The sequence below is a fragment of the Cottoperca gobio genome, chromosome 13 (assembly GCF_900634415.1).
Source record: "Cottoperca gobio chromosome 13, fCotGob3.1, whole genome shotgun sequence".
Classification (NCBI taxonomy): domain Eukaryota; kingdom Metazoa; phylum Chordata; class Actinopteri; order Perciformes; family Bovichtidae; genus Cottoperca; species Cottoperca gobio.
Genome location: NC_041367.1, coordinates 5927153 through 5952238, shown reverse-complemented (window position 1 = coordinate 5952238; position 25086 = coordinate 5927153). Strand labels below are relative to the sequence as shown.

The 25086-nt window shown below is 41.9% G+C and overlaps 1 protein-coding gene across 2 annotated transcripts; it reads right to left on the bottom strand.

The window, feature by feature from the left end:
* Positions 1–1788: 1788 nt before the first annotated feature.
* Positions 1789–24217, bottom strand: blmh (bleomycin hydrolase). Of its 2 annotated transcripts, XM_029447219.1 has the most exons (13): positions 24058–24217; positions 23450–23611; positions 21231–21428; positions 19829–19938; positions 18890–19031; positions 18146–18234; positions 17962–18054; positions 9965–10120; positions 9711–9869; positions 9539–9606; positions 8480–8597; positions 7038–7104; positions 1948–2096 (listed from the first exon to the last, which is right to left on the bottom strand). In XM_029447219.1, the coding sequence occupies exons 2-13, from the start codon at positions 23457–23459 to the stop codon at positions 1948–1950; spliced, it is 1359 nt and encodes a 452-aa protein (XP_029303079.1). In that variant the 5' UTR covers positions 23460–23611; positions 24058–24217. The 2 variants fall into 2 exon arrangements, with proteins under 2 accessions (XP_029303080.1, XP_029303079.1); XM_029447220.1 differs by lacking the exon at positions 24058–24217 and having other exon boundaries at positions 1789–2096; positions 23450–23459.
* Between the last annotated feature and the right edge of the window lie 869 nt (positions 24218–25086).

Genomic DNA, 25086 nt, shown 5'->3' with positions numbered 1-25086 from the left:
GTAATGAGCACTGAGTTTCAGCTACAGGTCAAACTGCAGAACTAATAGAAAATACTTTATAACTATAATAATACGTTTGATGTTACTGATATATTTCATGCTTATTAAAGACTCTTATAAAACAGATAGTAAGCATTGACAATATAAACTAAAAGATTTGCAGGAGAGAAAGTGTCACAAGGAATTACTCAACCTTAAACATAAATACTTAAATATTCTGCATAAACAAGAGAAATCACTCGACCCTGACGTTTGGCCTCGAGGCCCACAACACATGTTCATAGTTTCTTCTCATTCTGAGCTTTTAACCAGGTAAACTGAGGTGATTCATTACTTTTGGAGGATTGAGGCTGGACACATTTTGACCCACACGACAGAGACTTTACGTAACTCCACAAAGACAAAAAGGTGAAATACTAGAATATGAAATCAGCTCCCATTTCCTCTTTTTTTTGCCAGCTAATATTTACAGTGCACTCGCTCCTCTAAATCAAATCCAGATAAAATAAAATACCATTCCTCTGAGGAAAGACTTCTAGGAAAGACATAGTTGGGAACGCTATCAATTAACACTTACATCTCACAACACCATCTATCTAGCTTCTGTAGCAAGTATACTTTTCACAACTCCTTCTTATTTACTATAAATCACGTCCAACATCTTCGCAGTTTGTGTTCCAACAAACAGGGATGGATGGAGGACAACTGGCAGAAAGTAGTAAATAAAAAAGACAAGCTAAGCTGCAGATAAAGGCAAAGGAAATAGAGTGCAAGGCGCAGAGGCAGAGGGGGTACTGAGGGGGGTACTGAGGGGAGAAGTTAAACAACAATGCAGGTTGATGAGGACATAGGAGTTAATAGAGTAGTTTCCATGTTTTTAGGATTTAGGATAACATACGGCCTCTCCATCTTTAGATTACAACTTAAATCCCCCCCAATTCACAATAAATGCCGTCATGTCCCAGGTCTCCCCATCTAATTTATAGCCAGCGGTGGTGAATGTGCGCTTCTTGCTCTCAACATCGACGCTGCAGAGTGTGAACGGCAATAACTCAGCTGGCAGACCAAGTCGTGGGAGAGCAGAGGTCGTCCTTACCTTGACAGGAATGTTTTAAAGCAGGAACAGTTGGAACGTCACCGACATAATTACAGTTTCTGTGCAGGAAGTGCACTGCTCTGTGTAGAAATGTATTGTTGAATTATGACCCTTTCCTGCTTTTAACATTCTTAGATATCCAATCAGGGGGGGGGGGGGGATACAAGAAGAAGGTATGAAAACAAATACATATACGGTGCATGCACGTACTCTACACATGCACACCTATGCTACGTTTCTGGATTATATTGTGTTGTTTGCAGAGAGAGGAAGTTATGGGGAGATTGTGTGTTATTGGAAATTCTGTTATTTCAAGAACAGTAAATCACTGCTGTTGTTCTCGTGTCCAAGAGGTGAAAGAGACGCACGCACCAGTGATAAACATGATCTTCAATCTAATTCCAAAACTCTGGACCACAGAGGAGTAGAAGTGAAATTAAGAAGCAGGGTTTGAGTGTCTCCTATCGTACATGTCAGTATATAACCTACTGTACGTCCACAGCTCAGATCGCAGTTACACTCTTAAAGGTTAGTGAAGCTGACTCGTGTTGAGAAGAGTGTTTAAGACACAACAAACCCACTTCACCTTGTAAATGTCCAGGCCCCGCTTCAGTGCTTCACATAAAGAACAAGAACACGGTGTGGAAGTGTAACCCTACACAGAAGTAAAGACAGACAAAAGACACAGGCAGTCCAGTAAAAAAAGAAAACAAAATCTTTATTATTTTGTCTAGAAGAACAGGCTGTTTCGGAAGAAGGTGTGGGGGAAATATTGGATAGATAAAAACAGCTGCGGAATAGGGCGGAGTCAAATAGACCAGAGGTTGGGGCTAGAACCTGGATTTACGTAGTTATGCCAGGGCTCCCATTGGATCCCAAGCAGGAAGTACAATTGGCTCCTGTTGCATCACTTCCAGGACCTCGGCGGAGAGGAACTTCTTGTCTACCACCACCTCGTACACATATTCGGAGAACCAATCGTCCGTCATGATCAGGTAACCTATGGAGACGGACAGGGAAGACAACCAATCAGATTTTGGTTAACCAGAAATGACGGCAGTCAAGCGTAGAACTGGGAATAAAACTAAACTAGGAAATCAATTCAATTCAGGACAAACTGTACGCATCACAATCTGGTGGTTCCATCTTCTAAATACGCTACACATGCGGTGATGGGAACCTCATCCGACTGATCTAAAGTGACACATATGCATAATTAGACATGTACCAGGTATGTATACATCCAGGTGCAACTACAAGATACAGGAATCAACCAAATGACAGTAAGTACAGTGTACGTATGACCTTAAGTGTGAGTTCACAGAAGTATACTACGTGTCACGGTCTTGCATGGCTTTATGCCAGATCTCTGTCAGATCTGCGTATTAAATTTGTTATGGGAAGAAAGTTAAAAATAAGACCTTATACATTCATTTGTCCTTCATCCGTACACTTTTACACAACCAATGCTGCTGACATCGACACACAGTGCTTACTGTTGTGAACAGCCAACAAGCCAAATGAAATGAAACATTATTGGGTGTTGGCTCGTCTCCACTTCTCGTCACACACTTTGAACCAGTTTGTGACTGAATCACGCAGAAGTTTGATAAAGAAAACAAATGTTAGAACAGATTTGGACCCGTTTGCAGCTTATTATCAACACGATAATTAAACCTGTCAGTCTAATAAACAAAACCATGAATGTCTCTTTGTTACAAAGTTTTACACAGTACAAAAAAATAAATAAAAAAAAGAGTGGCGCTCCTCCAAATGTGAACAGAGTCCTGTGCAGAAAGATTCCTCATCTCAGATGCTCTAAAAGTGAGAGTGGTCCCGTCCCGCCTTTCAACACGTCTTTGCTAAAATAGCAGGATTTCAGGAAAAAGGCCAAAGTCAATCTGTCAGTTCGAAGAAAGCCCCAATCAAGACGCATTCTTTAAGAGAGAATACACGAACACATCATGTCACCAATTAAGCCGATTACAGTCCCTTCTCTTTCACTGGACGGGGAGGAGTAGGGAGTGCTGCTAAAAACAGTTCAACAGAACGGTCAAACATACTTCGCCTATGCACGCACATTTCTCGTAAGTGCTCTTATCACTAAACTATTGTTTCATTGGGCAGAAGGGTGGAGGACCCTCATAGTTCACGCTCCCCCCCACCCTGCAGTGCAGAATGCATTCAACACTCCTGCTGTCACCTCTGCACGCCCACCCTGATAAAACCAAACAATGTCTCCCTCAGTGTGTGTGTGTGTGTGTGCGTCTGTGCAGCCAGACAATGTCGACGTGGCAGAATCTGGGGTGCTTATAGAAGCCAACCTTGAACTTCCACTGACAGAAGACATGTTGGGATAACCTAATCTCTTTTTTTGGAAGAGGATGTAGCCCCATGCTGAAATGATTAATTAAAATGAAAAAGATGCCTGTGTGTGTGTGTGTGTGTGTGTGTTTTCTGCTTAGATAACAAAGACTTAAAGTTTTGCGGAAGCGACACATACGGGAAGCTGGATGAGAACTAGAGTGAATTAAAATAACTTGAAGTTATTTTGTTATTCTGTTCCTCTAATGCCACCTATCTCTCTCGCTCTGCTGATCTCTTCTGTTCCCCTCCTCACGTGTTCAAAGTTGAGCAAACAAGAGCATCCCTCCTACTGTCAAGTTGACTTATCGAAGACGTCAGGGTAACCGCAAGAACGTGCCGCAGTTCAAAACAATGTATTGGGGATGGCGTGTCTGGGTGTGTGTTGTGTATATGTGTTCTTCCAAGTACGCAAATCGTAGATGGCACGTTGCCTGGTTCTCACTGTGGTATCCGTGTGCGTGTGTTGATGTGAGCTTCCTGGAACCCGCGTGTTGGGTGGCATGGTGGCGTGTGTGAATGTTGGGTGTCCTTATTTGTCTTTAGGGAGAGGCCGACTGACCTGTCTCAGAACAGACACATGTACTGTAAGCTAGAAGAATGTGGAGCAGCCATCTTGCTTTCCAAATTGAAGCAGCGACGACGTATCAAAAACAAAGTGAATAGTGAATTAAACCGCTGAATGCCTGGTTGTGGTGGAATAGTCTTTTTTGCTTAGGGAGGTGAGATGACCTCCAAGTGTCAAAGTGGCAGCCGTGATGAGAGCCGATGGAAGTCTATGTTAAAGGTGCCTCAATGCTTCAGCACAGGGTACACTGGACATCCTTTACCGAAGGAAAGGATGTCCAGTGTACCCTAACATAAATGCTAACATCAGCATGCTAACATGTTCACAACAACTATGTGAACACGCTGATGTAATGTAGGTTTCATTTTTATCATGTTTGCCATCTTAGTTCATTCAGTCATTAGGAGATGTTGTCTCGGCACCATGAAGGTTTGTACAACGTCTCATCACAACCCATTTCATTTAAATGGGCTAAATAAAAGCAAAGCTAAATACAGAAACACAAGAACATAAAAGTCAAATAAAAAAGAAGTGGTTTTACGACTTAGTGTGATGTGCGTCCACATGAAACGTTGGGGCTGGACACAAGATGCATCTGTAAAATGATTTTGACACTTGACAGCACAGAGGAGAGTGGGGTATTTCAGCATTAGGGAATAGAATAGGAATAGACGGGGAACAGTACACCCGCAGAGTTGTGGTCAGACCACAGAAAAGACATTTCTCATTTCATGGGAAATGAAATGAGGTCCTTTACATGAGTTGAGGGGACAGATACGTCTGTGGTTTGGGTGCAAAATAATGGCAAAGGATGAGAAGCATACTGAAACGCTAATGACGCTTCTCTTCCCAAGAATCTGTTATGATCCTTCCATCCACATGAACGTCATATTCCTGTATTTACATAACAACAGAAGCGTGTTCGAAGAAAAACAGTTTCTTGTTCAGAGCTCAAAGAAAACTGGTGACAACTGTTAAGAAGTCAACCTCGGGTTAATCAGGGCTTCTGCAGATTTAAACAAGTTCAATCTTTTTATAGAATGAAATGTAATAACCATTTGTATTTGGAAGTCATACTGGCATGAAGTAACATTAGTATGAATGACAATAGGTCCTAGAATTACTTTAAGTACATGAATTTATACACGTTTAAACAAAACAATAGTAATATATGAAAGTCTAAATCTAGCTAAATATAAAATATAAAGCTGGTCGATGTCCTCGAGCAAATTCTTCGTTCTTCAGCTGAGCAAAAACTAAATGAATGTTGACGAGCCTCTTGATTATTTGCTGCTAAAACAACAGCAGAGCATTCATTTTAAAGACCTATAAAATCCTATTTATGACAATTAAAGACCTTTTTAGGCTTTCATTTCAGATGAATAATTTAAATACTTGCGCATGTTACCGAACATTTGAAGCTGTGCGAGAGCTCAAACACGAAGGAAAGGGAAACCTCTCGTGAGAGACTCCTTTGGGGTGAGGAAGAATATGAAAAGGCCTGAAGGGAGATGTTAAGCCTTTAGAAATCTTAGAAAAACACACTCCCCTCTGTCCCTCCGCTCTATGGCTATCACCACTCTTCTTCCAATTTAATGTTTTCTCCACTTGTACCTCTTTCCCCTCAGCTTATGTCAAACAAACAATTCCCCCGGATTCCCATGTGAACTCCACTTCTCAAACTCTTGTTCTCCAAAACTTTATTAATTTGTCTGCGGACGAGCTGGGGGCCCCGGCCCTCCCTATCCGCTGGTGTTTATGGAATGAGATATGCGTGAAATACATTTGATTTGACTGAGGGGGTTTTCACATGTTTTCCCAACAGTCACTACGGTTTTGTGGGTTCAAGCAAATATTGTGAGTATGTGTGCGTCCCTGTGTGTGTATATATGCATCACTGTATGTGTGTGTTGCCAGATGATGCATGACTGACCTGAAATACTCTCCTATAATTTGCAGTGGAATGTGGAGCCCAGAGATGGAGAAGAGAGGCAGAGAGGGTCAGAGGAAGATGAGAAACAGAGGGAATAACAACAGCAGACAGTAAAGTCTGGGACAGTGAAGTGGACTACCTGCTGTGTTGTGGGGCCTGTTGCGTAATGACAAACCAACCTTACTTACTTAATGACGACATTTTCCTCTGAAGGATCAAAATGACTTACTGGTAGCTAGCCCCGGACTGACTTAGTGTGTTGAATTCATTTTTGGTTTAAAAAACAAACAAAAAACAACTCAGTTAGCTGACCACTAAAGAACCCGGGTCAAAAGTTCCCAGTTAACAAAACAAAAAGTCTTAAGTCAGTGGTGTGTCCATGGAGTTATACTCAACTCTAAAGGTTAAAGGCTGGTCGAACATAAAACGGAGACATTTACCGATAATAAGTTCATTTGGGTCAGCTCACCGGCTACAGTAGTAGCCCTGTGAGTCGGCACCGAGACCAAATATTATGCAAAGATACTTTCGCTACTTTCTGTCTTTAAGGATTGCCTCATTCTGTAACTACATTTATGCAACTTGACCCAGTGGCATTGAGCTCAAGAACACAATAAGAGCCGCTGTGCCTGTGTGTGTGCCTGTGTGTGCTGTGTGTGTGTGTGTGTGTGTGTCTGAGTCTTTATGAAACAGGACACAGCCAATTACAAGTTCATAAAGCAGCAACACATGGGAACCTCTCAGTGTAATCCTGTTTTTAATTTCAATAGACACAAACAGGAAGATGATGATTTATCGCGAGACACTGCGGTGTGAGAAAGATGTGAAGGAGAGATGGGGAGGCAGGAGGACTTTGTTGCCAAAGCATGAATATGATTTAGGGACCAGATCCAGGTGAAAACAACTGTTTTATGTTTTAAGCCGACTACTTCTCTCTCACTCGACAGCAATCAGGTTAAAACACATTTTGCTGGTGATTTATTACAGGTCAAATCTAAAGAAAAGAAAATGACCCTAAAGAACAGGACTGAAAGTGGGAATCGTGTAATAATGGCGTTATATGTCTCTCAACTTACCTTTGTTCCCACGGTCATCGCCCCAGGAGTTTTCCACCCTCCACTTCTCAAAGCCTTCTTTCCCATCCTGAGAGAGAGAGAAAGAGAGAACACGATGGGGAGATAAGAGTGAGAAGCTGTGACTGGAGGAAAGAAAGTGTCCTAACAGCTGGGGTTACTTACAAGGGGGAAATTGACATCACTATGAAAAACTGCAGCCGATTAAAGCAGCGTAAACACGTAGCGAGGCTTTGATGCAATAAACCCTGGGAAATGTGTGTATTCCTGTCCGTCTGCTTGTATACGTTCCGTGTGTTTGCGTGAGCGTACTAAAGAGTCAGCCACCTGTGCTGTGTGTTTGCGTGAGTATACTAAAGAGTCATCCACCTGTGCTGTGTGTTTGTGTGAGTATACTGAAGAGTCATCCACCTGTGCTGTGTGTTTGTGTGAGTATACTAAAGAGTCAGCCACCTGTGCTGTGTGTTTGTGTGAGTATACTAAAGAGTCATCCACCTGTGCCGTGTGTTTGTGTGAGTATACTAAAGAGTCATCCACCTGTGCCGTGTGTTTGTGTGAGTATACTAAAGAGTCATCCACCTGTGCCGTGTGTTTGTGTGAGTATACTGAAGAGTCATCCACCAGTGCCGTGTGTTTGTGTGAGTATACTAAAGAGTCATCCACCAGTGCCGTGTGTTTGTGTGAGTATACTGAAGAGTCATCCACCAGTGCCGTGTGTTTGTGTGAGTATACTAAAGAGTCATCCACCTGTGTTGTGTGTTTGCGTGAGTATACTAAAGAGTCATCCACCTGTGTTGTGTGTTTGTGTGAGTATACTAAAAAGTCATCCACCTGTGCCGTGTGTTTGTGTGAGTATACTGAAGAGTCATCCACCAGTGCCGTGTGTTTGTGTGAGTATACTAAAGAGTCATCCACCTGTGTTGTGTGTTTGCGTGAGTATACTAAAGAGTCATCCACCTGTGCCGTGTGTTTGCGTGAGTATACTGAAGAGTCATCCACCTGTGCTGTGTGTTTGTGTGAGCGCACTAAAGAGTCATCCACCTGTGCCGTGTGTTTGTGCGAGTATACTAAAGAGTCATCCACCTGTGTTGTGTGTTTGTGTGAGTATACTAAAGAGTCATCCACCTGTGTTGTGTGTTTGCGTGAGTATACTAAAGAGTCATCCACCTGTGCCGTGTGTTTGCGTGAGTATACTAAAGAGTCATCCACCTGTGCTGTGTGTTTGTGTGAGTATACTGAAGAGTCATCCACCTGTGCCGTGTGTTTGTGTGAGTATACTAAAGAGTCATCCACCTGTGCCGTGTGTTTGCGTGAGTATACTAAAGAGTCATCCACCTGTGTTGTGTGTTTGTGTGAGTATACTGAAGAGTCATCCACCTGTGCTGTGTGTTTGTGTGAGTATACTGAAGAGTCATCCACCTGTGCTGTGTGTTTTGTGAGCGTACCTTGTCTGTGACAGAAGTGAGGATCATAGCGTGGGTCATGAGAGAGTCTCCATATATCAGTCGCTCTGTTTTAGAGAGGTTCTTTACTGAAACTCCAAACACGAGCTCATGGTTGAACCTGAAACGAAACAAAAAAGAGTTTGACCTACATACTGATCATTTCGAGACAAAAGGCAATGTTTTGATAGCTTCATAGGTTATTGTTCATATCGTATCCCATTAATCCTAATATATCTTTTTTTCATCGGGGCAGGGGAGAAGGTGTGATGACCTTGGGATTCCACTCGGGCTAAAAGACGGCTCATCTTTTCATTCCTTTCATAAACATGACTGTAGAAATGAAGCTCCATTAAACCCACGCTTCATTCCAATTATAGTCTATCTATGGCACAAGTAAAGATCTGTCTGAAAGATGCGCTTCAGCAGAGATGGTACCAGACATTGGGCACCATGCTGGTTTGGTTTAGAGGGCAAATGTAACCCTGGCGCTACACCTGAAGGGCAAAGATAAGCAACCTTTCCCCTGTGGAGAGACTCACACCTCAGGAAGGCAGATGAGCTCTGCTCCTGTCATGTGAACCCTGTGTAGGATGTCGTTGTATTTTATTGTTGCATTCTCCTCAAAAGTATTATAAATCGACAACTAATTGCCCAGAAAACACACAATAATCGTGACCAAAATAATTCATCTATAGAATATGAAATAAATATTAGTTAAATTTACTTTAACTTTGCTTATTGTGCAATTTGTCTCTAGTGTGTGCGTTTGGGCCATTTTAGGAGGGAGAAATCAGAAATGATTTAAGAGGCGCTGGATTATTTACACCATATTATCAAATGCGTGTTATTAACATGACATCAATATTTCCTTGTTTAAATATCAAGTTTACCGTCGACACCGGTATAGCGTATCACCTCTAAGGCATCTTACTGCATTCCTCTCCCTACATTTGTCAAATTAAGAAACTAAAGCCATGTTAGTAATACTAAACATATTGCTTGTAATATCTGGGACAAACGTGTAAATAAAATAACTTCCACATGATGCATTATACTCACACATTCATGTCATTAATGCCCAGCTTGCCGTGGAAATGTTTCCCGACGTCACAACCAAACCACACGGCCTAAGAGGAAAAACATCAACCATTTTCAGATTTATGAAGTTCACACATTCAGACATCCTCATATGTAGACTATATACGTGTCTACAGTTACGCCCGTTACCTACCTCTCCCTCCTTGATGGAATCAGCCGCAGCCTTTTTAAGCAGCTGGATGGCCTGGTTGTTGTACAGAGTGCTGCGGCCACCAACCATGTTACCTAGGAACTCAACAGTGTACAGCTTCCCATAAGGGTTCTGGGGTCGAGGGTCGTTCACAAGGCAGATCTGAGGGGAGAGAGTTAACATCCAAGCTCAGAAACAGTACAACTTCCCATAGGGAGTCAGAAGCAGCAGACCTATCTGATTAATGGGTCACATACTTTGTCCTGAATGTTGTATAGAGGTTTGACGTGCTCCGTGTAGAACTCCTGGGGGGTGAGGGGTCCCATGCGGTGGAAGTTCTTGTCCTTGTCCCTGTACTCCCAACAGATGGTCTCAGGAGGGCTGCCTAGACAAACGCTGACCACCCGGAACACCTGCACAGCACACAGTTGGAACATTAAATTCTTTACCAATCCAAATCTGCGTTAAACTAATAAAAAGTCTGCCGCATAGACACGCTTTAAAACATGGGTTTCCAACATTAAAAAGTAAGGAGGTGGAAGCGCATCTACTCTTTGTCCCTCACTGATTCTCTGGTCTCGCCCCACTCACCAACCACCGCTGCTAGTTTGAGCAGAGCGACTCCAGAGTGTTGAGTGTCAGCTAAAAGGAAAACATCGGAGTGATTCAGACTGACAGGTCTGAATGTTGTGCATCAAAATCGCCGACTAGCACAGATATCAGAATGGTAAGTCTAGTTAGCATCTTTTATTTTTTCATGTTGTTTGCTAGCTTGTTAGCTTGTAACTGCCAGTGGAGGACACATAATCATAATCATAATTAGTGGGGCTTCTTCAGGGTTCAGTTTACATCCAAAACACTGCACTCGACCATATTAGCCGTCAAATCTTTCACTCAACTAATGCAAACACTCGCTCTCTGTACTGAAGTCCGCTCTGCGCTGGAGGTTGGAGGTTTCTTTGCCGATGTTTTTCCCTGTCGATATGCGTTTGCATATTAGACCAACAATTATCTGCTGACGTATCTAATCTAGATATTCCCGGGGACCGTTTGAATCTCAGTGCACAGACATCTCCCCACCTCTCTGGTGACGCACTGTGCACAGATACATGTCAGTATAGTCCAGGTCAGACATGTTAGGGGACATAAACATAAGAAAAACACATGTTTGAGTGGAGGGGATCTTTAACATCAATCATTACATCGAAAACTCAGAAAACACATTTCAGAGTGAACAAACAGGATCTCTGTTTTAACAAACCCAGAGGCGACTCCTGCCCGTCAGCTGTAGTAAAAGAGAACCACCATAAGTCAACCTGAGCAGGGACACATGTGTTTCCTTGCCTACAGGGAGGTTGTTGGAGATGTTTATAGATCTCATTTCCAGCTCATACATTTAATGTGTGTTCATCTAACCCCCTCCAACCCGTGCATACACTCATCCATCAGTGCCTGGGCCTCTCTCAAATTTCCCCCAAACTCTCATCTCTTTTTCCTCCATACAGTGATTCCCTCCTCTACGTCTTTTTTATATCCCTCCATTTGCACAGTCTTTCCCCCTCCCTTCATGTGTGTCTTCCTGCGGCGCTGAAGTTCAGACAGAGTTCCTGTGGGCTAAATCGGGTTGTTTGCACTGGGCCGTCTGTCAATCTGGCCCTTCTAACCTCTGATATTGTTATCTCAGGAATTTCGCCCTTTTGCTCTTTACCTCTCCCATCTTGTGCTCCCCTCTCTCGATCACATGCTTTTCCTATCAAACACGATTAAAAAGCGGCTGAGAAATTAGGATGCGACGCAGTCCATTGTTGGTGGTAGATAACAGTGTGTACTGTGGCGAGTATTGTTCCAATTGTGTGGATGAATGGTGATACATAACACTCAGTTCTTCGACTATGGACAAAGTCACAAAGGACAAATTTAACACACTTTTTTATTGACTTCTACTGCTGATAAATTCAACTTCTGTCTAGCTGAATATAGAGCCGACTGGGGGATTATTATTGGCTCGGCCTGGAGAAATACAGCAGCCATGGCAGCAGTTTCCCATGCTTAGTCAACACATATTAAATGCCCCTACATAAAGATGACATTCTTGCTCTCTGGTTAGTAGACACTGAGCCCACTGAGCCCACTATTCTCAGCCCAAACATACCCAGGCACATTCTCGCACAGAGACAAACACACAAAAATGCATAAATTCAGGCCTGGCTTACACAAACAAACATTGCCCCCTCGTCATCAAAGAAATGCGTAAAGTCAAAAGTACAGACGCACACAAAAATACACACATGCACAGAGTCAACAAAGGCATCTGTTCAACTCCTGATCCGCCCATTTTCCTTCTAATTCAGCTACTTTGTTTAGACTGCCATGCGGGAAAGACGACATGCCAAGGTGTCCATCTCCTTGTCTGGCCTGTGTTTGACCAGATGCCCTCGGCACATCTCCATTAACCCCTGTCCTTTTCTCTTCATACCTCCTTTTTTGTCCATTTCTTCCAAGAATATCGATGCTCTCCCTGGTAACTAAACTTTTCCACTCACTTTACAATTTCTCTTTCCGATTCCCTGACACGTGTCGCGTCTCTGTACATTTAAGAGCACCGTCTAAACCTGCTCTTTATGAAAAGTGTCAAGAGACAACTTCTGTTAAAACATTTAAATTGACTTGACCTGACTAATAAAGAATAAACAGCCACTGTGACATTGAAGCAGGATTAATTTTTACCCGTCGCTTAATGGCAGATATGATTGAGCTGACACAACAATAACTCCTTTCACAAAGCACCGGAAGTGTTCAAAAAACTAAATAACGGCAATAATACGGAGCATGCTTTCAAGTCAGCAACTGTATCATGTATATGGTCGTATTTTATGGTCGACAACCGACGTTACTCATAAACTCGACTCATGTTTGGACTGTAACTTCAAACGACCGTCTCGTTCATATCTTAACATTGTAAACATTAACACAATACTCTAATTGTTAGCAGGTTTCAGGAACCAGCCGTTCTAAGAGCTTGTTAACGGGAAGCTTTCTCTTCATCTCATCAGTCTCCTGAAGAAGGTCCAGCTCAGGTCAGTCTCAGATCCAGTTTGCGTGTCTCGCTATAAACAATACGCTGCCTGAATGCACGCTATTGTGGCTAACCGCAGCTAATGTTTGATAGCATCTGTGCTCCAGTGTTGACCGGCTGGCATCCTTCTGCATGTTTATTTGTTTTACGCTACCCAAACAAACAAATCACCTGGGTTAGGAGTGAGCCTAACACATACAGTAAGCAGACCAAGCCAATGGCAACACACTACAATACATGTGGACATGTGGGTAAACCTTGAGCAAGGCACTCCAGTCTTCAAGATTTCAGCCTTCCCTCCGCATTGACATAGTACAAACATTGCCTTCTGTACTTGTCAGACTTTAGACACAGTGCAAATACATTCTCAAAGCTCTCAACAGCACTTTGCTTGTGCGGAACAGAAAAGTGAGCAAATATGATGCTATGAATTTGGAACGACTTTTGACAAAAAATCTAACTAAAACCTAATCGACATCATCTTCTCACAGGAAAAGTGTGTTAATGTGTTTGATTTAGAATTAAAGGCATTTTAATTCAGATGCACCTGCCTAAACTGCACAACTTACATTTAGATGGCCAGAGAACTGGCAGTGAAAAGTGTAAGACTTCTTGGTCCAGTGCAGCAACACGTGCACTCGTCACTGACTGACTGACAAATAATGGCTTTCAGCTGATCCGTCTTTGAATTGAAGTGGATTAAATGCCACTTGTATTTAGTACATTTAGCATATAAATGTAATAATTAACTAATTAAAAGAGCATTAAATTAACACACTTAGGGTTCTCAGGTTCTCAGCCAGTTACTGCAAAATTGAGGCAGAGCATGCGCCTCATTGCTACACTGAGGTACATTTCTAACTATTGTCTAGAAGCTGGACTTGTGAGTGTAAGCAAATGACACCATGCAAACAGTTTGGATAAAAATGAGCAAGGTTTTGATTAAACCTCCATGTTTTGTAAACATGCAACACATGTGATCAGTGTTGAATTCTAACAATGGTGCAAAGAAATGCAAGAAATGCGAGTGGACAACTCTCAACTGGCAAAAGTATCGTTGCAGCCCCTAACAATGACAAATCCGCAGCAACCCACCCACATCGAACAACAAATCAACTGAGTCAATAGCCGGCAGCGCTGACCCTCTTAACTGCAGCTAGAAAGTTCCTCTGTGATCTGATGCCTGTCTCGTAAATTAGACTTGTCTTAGGAATCACTCTCTGTGCATTCAGAGCCAAAACCAGAGCTGCACATGGTGTTTCTGATTCCATGACGCAATGGAGCATGGAAGGGCTACAGTTGTGGTGTGAGGGATACCATCTGTGTGTGTACTGGTGACTGTACGTTCATGTACAGTTACATGTGTGAGTGTGTGTGTGTGTGTTGCCTACTTGTCTATGTAAGTGAGAGTTGAGGAGCAGGGACACACACCAGATACAGCATGAAAGAGAAAGACTGGCTTTGAAACTTAAACTAATCCTCAATAATGCAGCGTATGGATACTGTCATCCCAACAGTCTCAATAAAGACTAACGTTGCATGACATTAGTTTGCTCGCTCTTAGTGTGGGTGCTGCTTAAAAAGGGTTAAGCTGCTATTGTAGAGGTATTTAGGTAGATGTGATGTGCAATGAGCCTGACCAGTGTTAACAAAAAGAATTGACTCTTGACACGCAATGGGATCCATTTAAATCAAGCGCACCCTGGGCACAGTAAGTGGAAGCAGAGACGTTGACCCCGGTTGCCTGTCATGGGAGTGTGTAAGGGGCTTGCGTGATGAAGACCAGTGCACAATCACAGCCGCAACATAGGGGGGGTTGGACAGCGTCACCTCCACACACACTAAAGTAGGACTGACACGCCACTTTGATCCCGAGAAACACATGTGCACACATAGATGCAAATGCAGGTAAATATGTAGAGGAAACACAAGTTTCCCAAACATAAGATTCACAGAAAACCCACTACGTAAGCACACACACACACACACACACACACACACACACACACACACACACACACACACACACACACACACACACACACACACACACACACACACACACACACACACACACAGAGGCTGAGATACCCACATATGCAACAGCTGACACCATCATCAGGTCTGCTTAGTGTATTAAGATGTCACCTCAAGTTCATCACATCCTTCCTAATTTACAGAGCTACCATGTCAGCTGTTCACCACCAGTGCTGTTGAAACTCGAGGCAAATCAAACTCCACACCAGAACTAACAACATGTTGTGTGGATGGTTTCAGACCACAGATTACAGTCAGTCTTGGGAATTATTTATCATCCAGTAGCACAGAATAGTTTACCCTTGGGTTCAGGATCACATGTGGAGTCACTTGCTCAGGAGATAAGGTTACTGTTATTGTCTCCTATTGGACATTGCTGCATCAAGACCAGATGGGGTTATGGGACTTTTTCTTAGACTAACTTTGGGGATTCTGTAACCTGTGAGCAGGACAATTTTACTCAAACTATAGACAAACTATTAACAACATATTTTTACAAATATCACAAGAATAATAGTAATGTCCCCCACACTGTCCTAAGTGGAGTCAGTTTAAATTGGTGCAACTGTGATGAAATTGACACCTGTGCACATCATCCACATATTTACCAGATATATTGGAGAACACATGTTGATATTCAGCCGAATATATTTTTAGTACATTATTAAATAGAGAAAACCCGACAAACCTTTTGTGCAACGATTAGTAGATGTATAATATAGGGTATAATCTTATGTATGAGATCCAAATAGATCTTCCTTTTGAAAATTAAATATAAAACATGCCAATTCATATACGGTATCATAATTTGACTCTATAACCTTCTACTGAGGTCATGCATGAAAAGGTCAAATTCATTAATTCATGATTTCAATAATTGGGATATGTATGTATGTATTATAAAAAATGTTATAGGTCAAACCTTTTGCACCAAGGTGGGTTTTTAGAATGATGCATATGAAATGTACTTGCGACAATATCCTTGAACAGCTCGGCTCGCTTTAGGTCAGCCGTTCTTCTGACATGACCGAATCCTCCATCACCAGCGGCCGTGATAGAGTGGTGTTTCGCAAAACAAACCACTTCCAGGTGGACAAACAAACACACCGACAACCCTCTGCCCCCCCACCCTGTCGTGCAGTGCAGTGGGAGCAGTATTTACTGTTGCACAACATATGTTCATGTGTGTGTGTGTGTACGTACAAGTCTGTGTGTGTGTGTGTGTGTGTGTGTGTGTGTGTGTGTGGTCATGGCTGGGCATCCACAGAGGCGCTGTGAGATACAGGCGACTGTTTAAACAAGCAACCAGCCAGCAGCACAATGCAACCAAACAGCTGACAACAAAGGCTGCATAACCAGACCCCTGTTCTGTGTGCAATCGTCTCAATGGGAGGCTGATTGACTGACGGGCCACTCATAGACTCACACACAGGAAGCGTAAATGAAGCCCATTATGGCTACACACCGACACAGTGTAATCTGTGCGAACCACAAAAACACACACCGTAGGCGCATGACGGCATTTCAGTGCACGCATGGGCAGATGGGCGGAATAACACGGGTTACATTTGCCACGGGGTGAAAGAGATTGACTTTTGTTTTTGTTCAGGAGGTGAACTTATCTTCACTGTCCAGCATCACAGTGCTCTTTGATAGACGGTTCCATAAACAAGATCTCTATCTTCAACTCTGAGACATCTGGGGCAGTGGGACGTTTTATTTGTTGCTCTTACACACTTTGTGGTCCTGAACAGACGTGCGCTTATTAAAACACACACATTCCCATTAAGGTACATTAAATCATACTATGTGTTTTGCATGTCCTGTTATGGGAAAAGCTGACTTGATTGTTTTTAGGCCTTGGAAGCAATACAGTAAATGGAGCCGCAGTGAACAGGAACAAACAGTTGCAACTATATACAAGAATAATTGCTCCCTGTACTGCACGTCAGTTCAAAGCCAAGTTGCTGGCATGTCTACGCACTAGTGTCACCTTGTATTGGGTCACATATTTAATCATCAATGATGTCGGTATTATAAAATGACACTTTTCAAATAAAGTCATCGTTGAAGCTTTTTAGTTATAAAGAAAACTGCTTAAACGTACCCCTCCTGTTTGTATGGTGTAAAGACACTTAGCGATGAGATCAGAACAAAGCATCGCTACATTACTAACTGTTGCATCTGTTTAAATTTAGTAACAGTTTTAACCTGAACCTGTCATCCAAACCTTATCCCAAGATTAACCCTAACTCAACTGATTCAATGCAAACTTCTCTTCAAACCGGCCGGACTTTGCTGCTCTCGGTTATGTTTTATTTGACAGCCCCCTCTTCTGGTAAAAATGGGACAATGTTACAAAGGTTGTGTGCCATTTATATACACTCAGCGGCCATTTTATTTATTTTTATTAATTTCAGGTCTGTCGCAATAACTTGGACTGTACATTGTCCCAGAAATATTAGATATCATTAAACAATATTATTGTCACTTTAAGACAATTCTTTGCCACTGACGTAATGATAACATAATAAACCTTTCTTGGGGAGACAATATTACGATATCCTAAATCACCCTAGCCTTCCTCATTTTGTGAATGAAGCTGTCCGCAGTTATAGCCTCCGCATGGTCTGTGTTTGATCAATCAGCGACATTCAGTCCTGCAAACTCTTCCCTGAGAGTGGCTGAACCTTCGGAAATAGCTGCACCCTGAGCAGGAACTATTTTTGGCATCTGCAACTAGGGTTGTAACGCGAGACCGGTTATCATACCGTTTTCATTTGTCTATCTAAGGCAGGGACAGGGAGGGCCACAACAAGTGTGTCCTCACTGCCAGAGGGCCACTTTGCATCCCCCATCACGGAGCTCCGACAGCTACTAGTACTAATAATAATAACAATAGTGCGAAACCTCCGAACCCTGATATTTTCTGAGACGGTTACCGTACTGTGAAGATCTCATACCGTTGTAACAAGAACTGAAACTGTGCTGGAGGAACAACATGTTGTCCCTAGTTCCTCGGGTCAGAACACAGGTTGTGTTCCCTAGTTCCTTAAAAACTTAAAAGGTTCTTGATTGCCTGAGGTGGAAAGGCCGATATAATATATTCTACAGGAAACAGTAGTATTTGTTCAGTCTCACCTCCTCTATCATGGTGTCCAAGGCATCAGCCAGTTCAGCTTTAGTAGCGTCACTGGCCACCATGTTCCTCAGTCTTAGGCAGTATTCTCTCAGCTGTAACACAGAGTGAGACAAACACAACGGTCAGCACGGCCTCACAGCGTCAGCTCCATTAGTGTGGACAGAAGGAAATGTGTAAACGCACCTTATGGTTAAGGATGTCGTTCATTCTGCGTGAAGCCTCTGAGCTGTGTGACTCTGGAAAGCACTTCTTTGGAATGACGCCATACTTTCCTGAAGACAGGACAGTATAAAACAACGTTTAAAACAGTATTCTTAAGCCAGTCAAATAACTTATGCTGCAAACAGAAGATTTACATATTTAATGTAAGAACAGTTTATTTTCCTAATAACTAATAACCTATGCTATTGCACAAATAGTCATTCAACATGAACTTCAGTGACTGAACTCATACCCATACTTGGGAAAGGGACATATATGAACATACTGACACAACACATTACTTTATTCTTAAAGGGCTGAAAACCTGACACTTTTATTTTGTAGCCGGCAAGGTAACGAAAACCCAACAACATGGTGCAGGAAGACGAGAAAATATTGTTTGCGTCAGTTAAAGTTTTAATTATTTTAATCAGTGGACCCTTACGGACTAAAGAATTATAAGTAATCGAGGAACACACACATATTCAGACGTCATGACGGCTTCAACGGTGGGGAGTCACCACTTGTTTAACATGCTGGTAAATCTGATTGAATTGTGAAGAATCTAACCGATCATATTGATAAAAATGACCCCGTGTCTAATTGAGACCTGCGTTTATTCATCAAAACGTGTAGCCACACCTGGCAAGTAAAAAGGACTCTGCCTTTAATTAGGGCTTGACTTTTGGTTAAAGTTTTCCGGTATGTGTCATGATCAGAACTAACCAATGAGGTTGACCAGCATGTCCCACTGTCCGCCGTCATTGGTTGGATTGGAGAGCAGGAACTGGACCAGGCGTCCGTCTACCGGCTCCTTCCTCTGTGCCGTCTCCACACAGGCCTGGAGGAAGTAGTAGCAACGCTCGACCTGTAGAGAAACACGAGCACAACAGAGAAACATGGTGACTGAACAGAGAAACTGCGAGGGGCTGCGGATGGAATAAATGGCATAAATCATCTCGTTATGTGTAAACTTCATTTAGGCATAATTATTAGATATATACTTTGTAAAAGAACATTATCAACACAGCTTTCAAAGGAAGGCATTGTGTCCTTTCAATGTTCAGGCCTGAATGATGTGCGCATGAAGAGTGAACCCTACACATCTGACGTAATTTAAGAATCTACGCACTGAGAGGGGGGCAGGATATTCTTAGAGCTGTACATTTACTGTTTCCTTGTTTGGAATTAATATCAGATTCAGTGTCGGTCCCTTCGGCCGGCACTTGTAATACAGAAAGGTTATGGAACAACCCACTGTCTAAACATGTGGGAGAAAAAGACACAAGGTCATCAAGAGAAAGAGAGCGATAAAAACATTTAGTACGATATAAAATCATAGTGGACCTATGCACATGTGCACACACACACACACACACACACACACACACACGGTGTCATGACTGCAAAACAACAAAATCATTGAACAGTAATAAGTTAAAAAGCAAAAATAGAAAATTAAAACATAAGAAACACCTCCAACAACACGACAGCAATCACACCTTCCACACACATACACAATATGCAAACGTTTACTAAAGTAAATAGTGAGTGCAACAATAAATCTACTGTGGCAACACATCCAATACATTTATCTCTCAGCCCATAGAGAGTGAACAACTACACTGAGGAACAGAGAACAGATGTGTGTGCTTCTATGCTCACCTTGTCCCAGAAAAAGAGGTACGACTGACTAAACTCAAACTCCTCTATGTTAAACTTCTTCATGAAGGGAAGTCGCATGACGTTGAGGCATGAGAAGATCCAACATCTCCCTAGTAATAGAGAAAAGGAAAAGACAGACAGAAATACGCAGGTCAGTGAGGACTTCAGAGTAACATGCGGGCATCAGTAACGCTGCTTGTGCTCTACGAGTGACAAACACACAGGCACCTTTATATATTCACTAATAACTTCTAAACCTTAAAGGCTCATTAGATTACTTCACTGAACAACAGGGCTGTACCTGAGACGCTTTGAAGACGAGTCTGATTTGGTTGTTTAATAATTATTGTTCTCAGTTCTTCTTTATTGTCCCACTAGAGGAAATTCGACATGCAGCAGAGCACAAAAAACAACAACAGAAAACGCAAAACAGAAGAACAATCTTTAAAAATATGTATTTTTGTAGGGTTGGATAAGGTCCTAAGTGTGAGCAGAAAGTGCATAGGTGCATGGACACATTTAGCTTTTGTGCAAATTAAGAATGTTTATTTCACTGGGAACAAATCAAAATGTTAATCTCTTGCACGATGCGTTGGGAACCCGGTACCTCTGACCTGAGGTGAGAAGATCTAATGACTCAAAGAGAGGATGGTTTAAGTCACTGTGTGATGTGGACGACCTCTAAAGCTTGCTAGATGGACGTAGGAGTCAGGATGTATCTATCTGAAGAAGGTTTTGCGTCTCTGTAAGTTTATTTCATATCATGTTGAACTAAATGAAAAATGATGTTCTGCTGTGTAACGTGCTCTGCATGGACCGTTAGACAAGACTAACTGTTGTAGCCTTCAGTAGATCCACCAACACATTGTGAGCGACTCCAGCTGAACAGAGTCAATATAGTCAACAGCCGACTTAAAACATGTCAAGTATCGTCAGCACATCATTTGAATAATCTAATGCAAGGGAACTTCATGCAAATACAGTTCGGGGTGCACGATGATAAAAATATACGATAACGTTGAATATCGCGCCAACGATATTACTTGAGATAAATAAACAGACTCAGACTTGCACAGTACCCTGTGCCACATCTTCCCTCCTGTATCCTCTGGCATTCACACTTCTGCAATAATCCATTCATTACTGTACGGCTAAGGCGTGTGAAAATGTCTATATGTCAATTCTGAGCTATCAGAAAAACATTCACTTACTATACCAATGTGTGCTAAATAACATGTGTTTGTGGTCTCTACCATTTAAATGAGGACTAATATGCAAATGTACAGACTGAAATATCTGTGTGTGATGACCCAAGCGCTAGGACATACACTACGTACGAACGCATTTATTTTTATTGTAAAAGGTACACTTATGATCATAAATATACTACATTATGTCCTACCTGAGTTTTTCTGGTTGGTGATGGGCTTGCCCTCTGTGGGGATAGAGTGCTGGAAGATATGCACAGTATCCTGGACAGTCTGCCGATGCAGACACACCTCCAAAGGGTCAATGCAGGTGGACACATTCTGGGCCAACAGGTAGCGTGGCTCAGCCCGCAGCCGCTTAAGGAAGGTGGCTACCTTCTCCTGACTCAGACCTGGAGGTGCAAGAAGGGGGAGGAAGAGAAGCAAGGGAAGAAAAAAAGACAGAAAGAATGTTAAAGTAATTAAGGTGGGAAGACAAGCGCTAATAAAGTTACCTTGTAACAGGAAGACTTTCACAGCTAGATAGTGGGAAAGCCGACTAACTATGAGGAGGAATTTCCTACTGTCCTAATTCCCAAATTCCTATGACTCATCGGTGCACTTTAGGCATACACACTTCCCTCTTAAGATCTGATTTATGAGCACTTACGCACTCAGATGTCACAATAATGCCTGGAAAATACCAGATCAATAGTCACAAACTATCAGCACATTACTTATTGAATACTACAACTGTCTTGTGCATTGCTTTTTCCACCTTCCATGCGAGAATAGTCTATTCAGGATATTGAGCAAAACATACTTGGGCAGTAGGCATAGGGCAACAATAAAAGACAAAGACAAACAAGGAAGTAATCTAGAATGCTTTCTAGCTCTTTAGGTTGGCCTTAGGGAGCAATGGGCTGCTCAGAGCTCACTGCTATCCATCATCTGGCTCCATCTGTGAGATGGACGCAGTGAAAAGCATGTCTAGTCCTGGGTGTAATAGGGATAGACGGGTGCACACACACTTTGAGAGTGTAATAGTGCAGAGCAATTAAACATTGAGAGGGACATTGCCTAGTCATGCATGCTGCCTAGAGTTGACCCCCCTCTCTCAGCTGCATTCTGTTATTTTCCATCGGCACGAATGCACTGACCACCGCAGATTAGGACAGTGTCAAACTTCATTACTTGTCATGCTCATATTATCAGAAAATAAGCAGAAGCAGGCCCAAGGCAGAGAATATTTCGAGAGCAGGCCAGCATGGGGTCTCATGTCATAACACTGTTTTGCTAGTGGCGTAACACAGCTATATATAATCGCTATATATTTGACGCTGATGAGTATGGACAGATAAAGAAGGGAGAGATTATCTAACAATCAGTAATAGAGCACTTGTAACAACTTCAAACTCACAGCAGAATTTAAGAGATGCATGTGTTGAAGAACAGATTTTGAAAAGTCTATTGGTGAGTAAGTGAGTTAGTTTGGCTGTTATTCAACAAGTGGAGGCATGAACGCTGAGGACATACAACACAGTGATATTCTATGGAGAGGGGCCAACACAGGCAGCCAGAGTGACTTGCACATTTACACATCAGTGGTTATACAACTGGCTGTATATCAGCTAAGCACTTTATGATGCCCATCTCTGGTCTATGTGCAAAGGTTTGAACTGCAGTTGGCATGAAGGCAAACAGTAGAGGCTAGTAGTAGAAGTAGACATCCACAGTAGCTGACAAAATCATAGTCCAAAGATGACAATATGATGATAATATTAGAGTCCCTATTTAAACTCATAGTTAAAAAAAATGGAAGATTAATGGCTCTAAAAGAAGAGTTAACTACAGGTCGATGATATGACCTTTGCCTACCAAAGAAAGTCCTGACATATGTGGTTAGTGAGGAAAATCGAAACAATCAAACTCAACTGACTGACGGCTAAAGGTTAACTTACAGCTTCAATCATTGTTGGAATTTATAGCTGTGGTACAAGCGAAACTTTTCTTTGTTCGCCTCCTTCCCAACGAAAACCAAACTTAAAATGATTCGCTACCACTTAAAATACTTTGACAGCTTCTGGTATTTCCAACTGCAATTCTTGACTGGCTAGCTACACAAGCTAACATCTCCGGCTTCCGAAGCTGACACCAGTTTTTAACTAACGATTTAAGGTGTGTTAGATGTCTTTGTCTCCAGTTTAGATGTCGGTACTTTTCCGACAATGTATCGGCATGAACTGACGAAGCTAGTTGAGTAAACGATGGTAAAGCCATGCTAGCAAGGCTGGCATGCTAACGCAATGAATGCTAACTTAGCCTGTTAGCTCCCTCAGCTGTCATCCTCTGGCTGTCAAATACGGACTGCGCTCCGGCTGCTGGCGACACAAACCACCGGGCCAGAAACAAGAGAAAGTGGCACTCAACTTACCAGTTTCCATGTTTCTGTGGAGCTTGAGGAGCGTTGTCTGTTTTCCTGAAAAGTCACCGGCTCTTTGTTTATCTCATTCACCGACAGTCAGTCAGTGTGATTACAGGGTGCGCTCGATTGTGCACTAGCTGCCGGTCTTTGACGTGGCGGCTGGGCGGAGTTCTTGAGGTGGGACAAGTGGCAAGGATTTGCACCACGACAAAAAGCCAAATTAATTTAATAAATATTGTGATTACACAAAAAGACCTTGGAAATATCCAGTGTACACTTCAAACCCAAGATGTTTTCTGTAACAATAGAAACAGAAATGATTTTGGTTTTAAATCAAGCCTATACATTAAGTTTCAATGGCGGTAATAGCCTACAAATAAAACATTTTTTAAATTATGTTTTAACATATAGCCTACAGTAGAGTTATTTTAATTGTACATTTTGAACAAAAATACTTTAGTAAAAAAAACAACACGTACTACTATGTACGACTTATACATATACATGACACATGTACTAATATATTGTATTATTACAGAGAGCACACAATATTCACTATGGAAAATGCTTTGTGCTATATAGTGTAAAGTGAATTCATAGCTGATAGTAATTCCCACCTAACAAAGAGAAGTAAATTGTGATCCATGTGGACTAAACATATCCTGAAGTCCTCCAGTTATGTGACCATTTTCATTTTTAGTGACTCCTTCTGTGAAAGTAACCTAATTGAATTAATTAACACACTATCATGGAATTAATGGTGCCTAGCCTGAAAAAAGACTTCCCATCTGCTATACTTTGCATTATTATCGAAAGTGAAGCACTTTCTTTATGTCCTCCTTTATTCCCACACGTCACGTGGGTGGGAGGGCTCGGGGCAACTTTAAACGAGTGCGCCCAAAGTCAAACTTAACTGAATAATTACGTATTAAACGTCCGGTTATTGTATACAAAATAAAACCACGTTTTGTAACTATTTGTAAGAAGTTCCAGTCATTACATTGGAAGCATATGAAGAGGGGGGGGGGGGGGGGGGGGGTCTCTTAATGTTAAGTATGAACATGAGGAATGCATATAGGACGTGTTGAAAAACAGGTTGTAAATGTTTTTCTCTTCAAAAGTGACAAGCAACTTTTATTTTGAAGGTCTACCTTCTGCTGAAAATCATTTGCACATTGTTGTTGGAATGTACAAGGTGTACAAAGTCAAAGTATGTACCCATTTTGTAACGTTAAGAAATCCCTCTTTAAATCCTTGGACATTTCTCAGTTAAAAGAAAAAAGTGCTGTAGCTAAAGTGACATGCCTCCATGCTGTTACATTTCCACCCACTACACAAAGCAAAAGATCTACAAGAAAAGTGTGAAAGAATTGCATACACAAAAATAAAGAAATTAGTTAGTTTCGCTATTGCTGCGTTATTTCTATATATATATATATATATATATATATATATATATATATATATATATATATATATATATATATATATATATATATATATATATATATATATTGCTGTTCTTTGAAATTGGCCCCTTTCCTGTTAGAAAGTTTATGTTCCCATTCATGAGGTCATTGCTTCCCTGTAATTTAGTATGTGAGCCTTGTGGGTGTGTGCATGTCTATGTGTGGAGGAGGGTTGAT

Coding starts and splice junctions, on each gene's coding strand:
- blmh (XM_029447219.1), bottom strand. Junction 18,055..18,145: donor ACGACATCCTTAACCATAAG/GTGCGTTTACAC, acceptor TCTGTGTTACAG/CTGAGAGAATACTGCCTAAG. Junction 8,598..9,538: donor GGCATTAATGACATGAATGT/GTGAGTATAATG, acceptor GTTTCGTTTCAG/GTTCAACCATGAGCTCGTGT.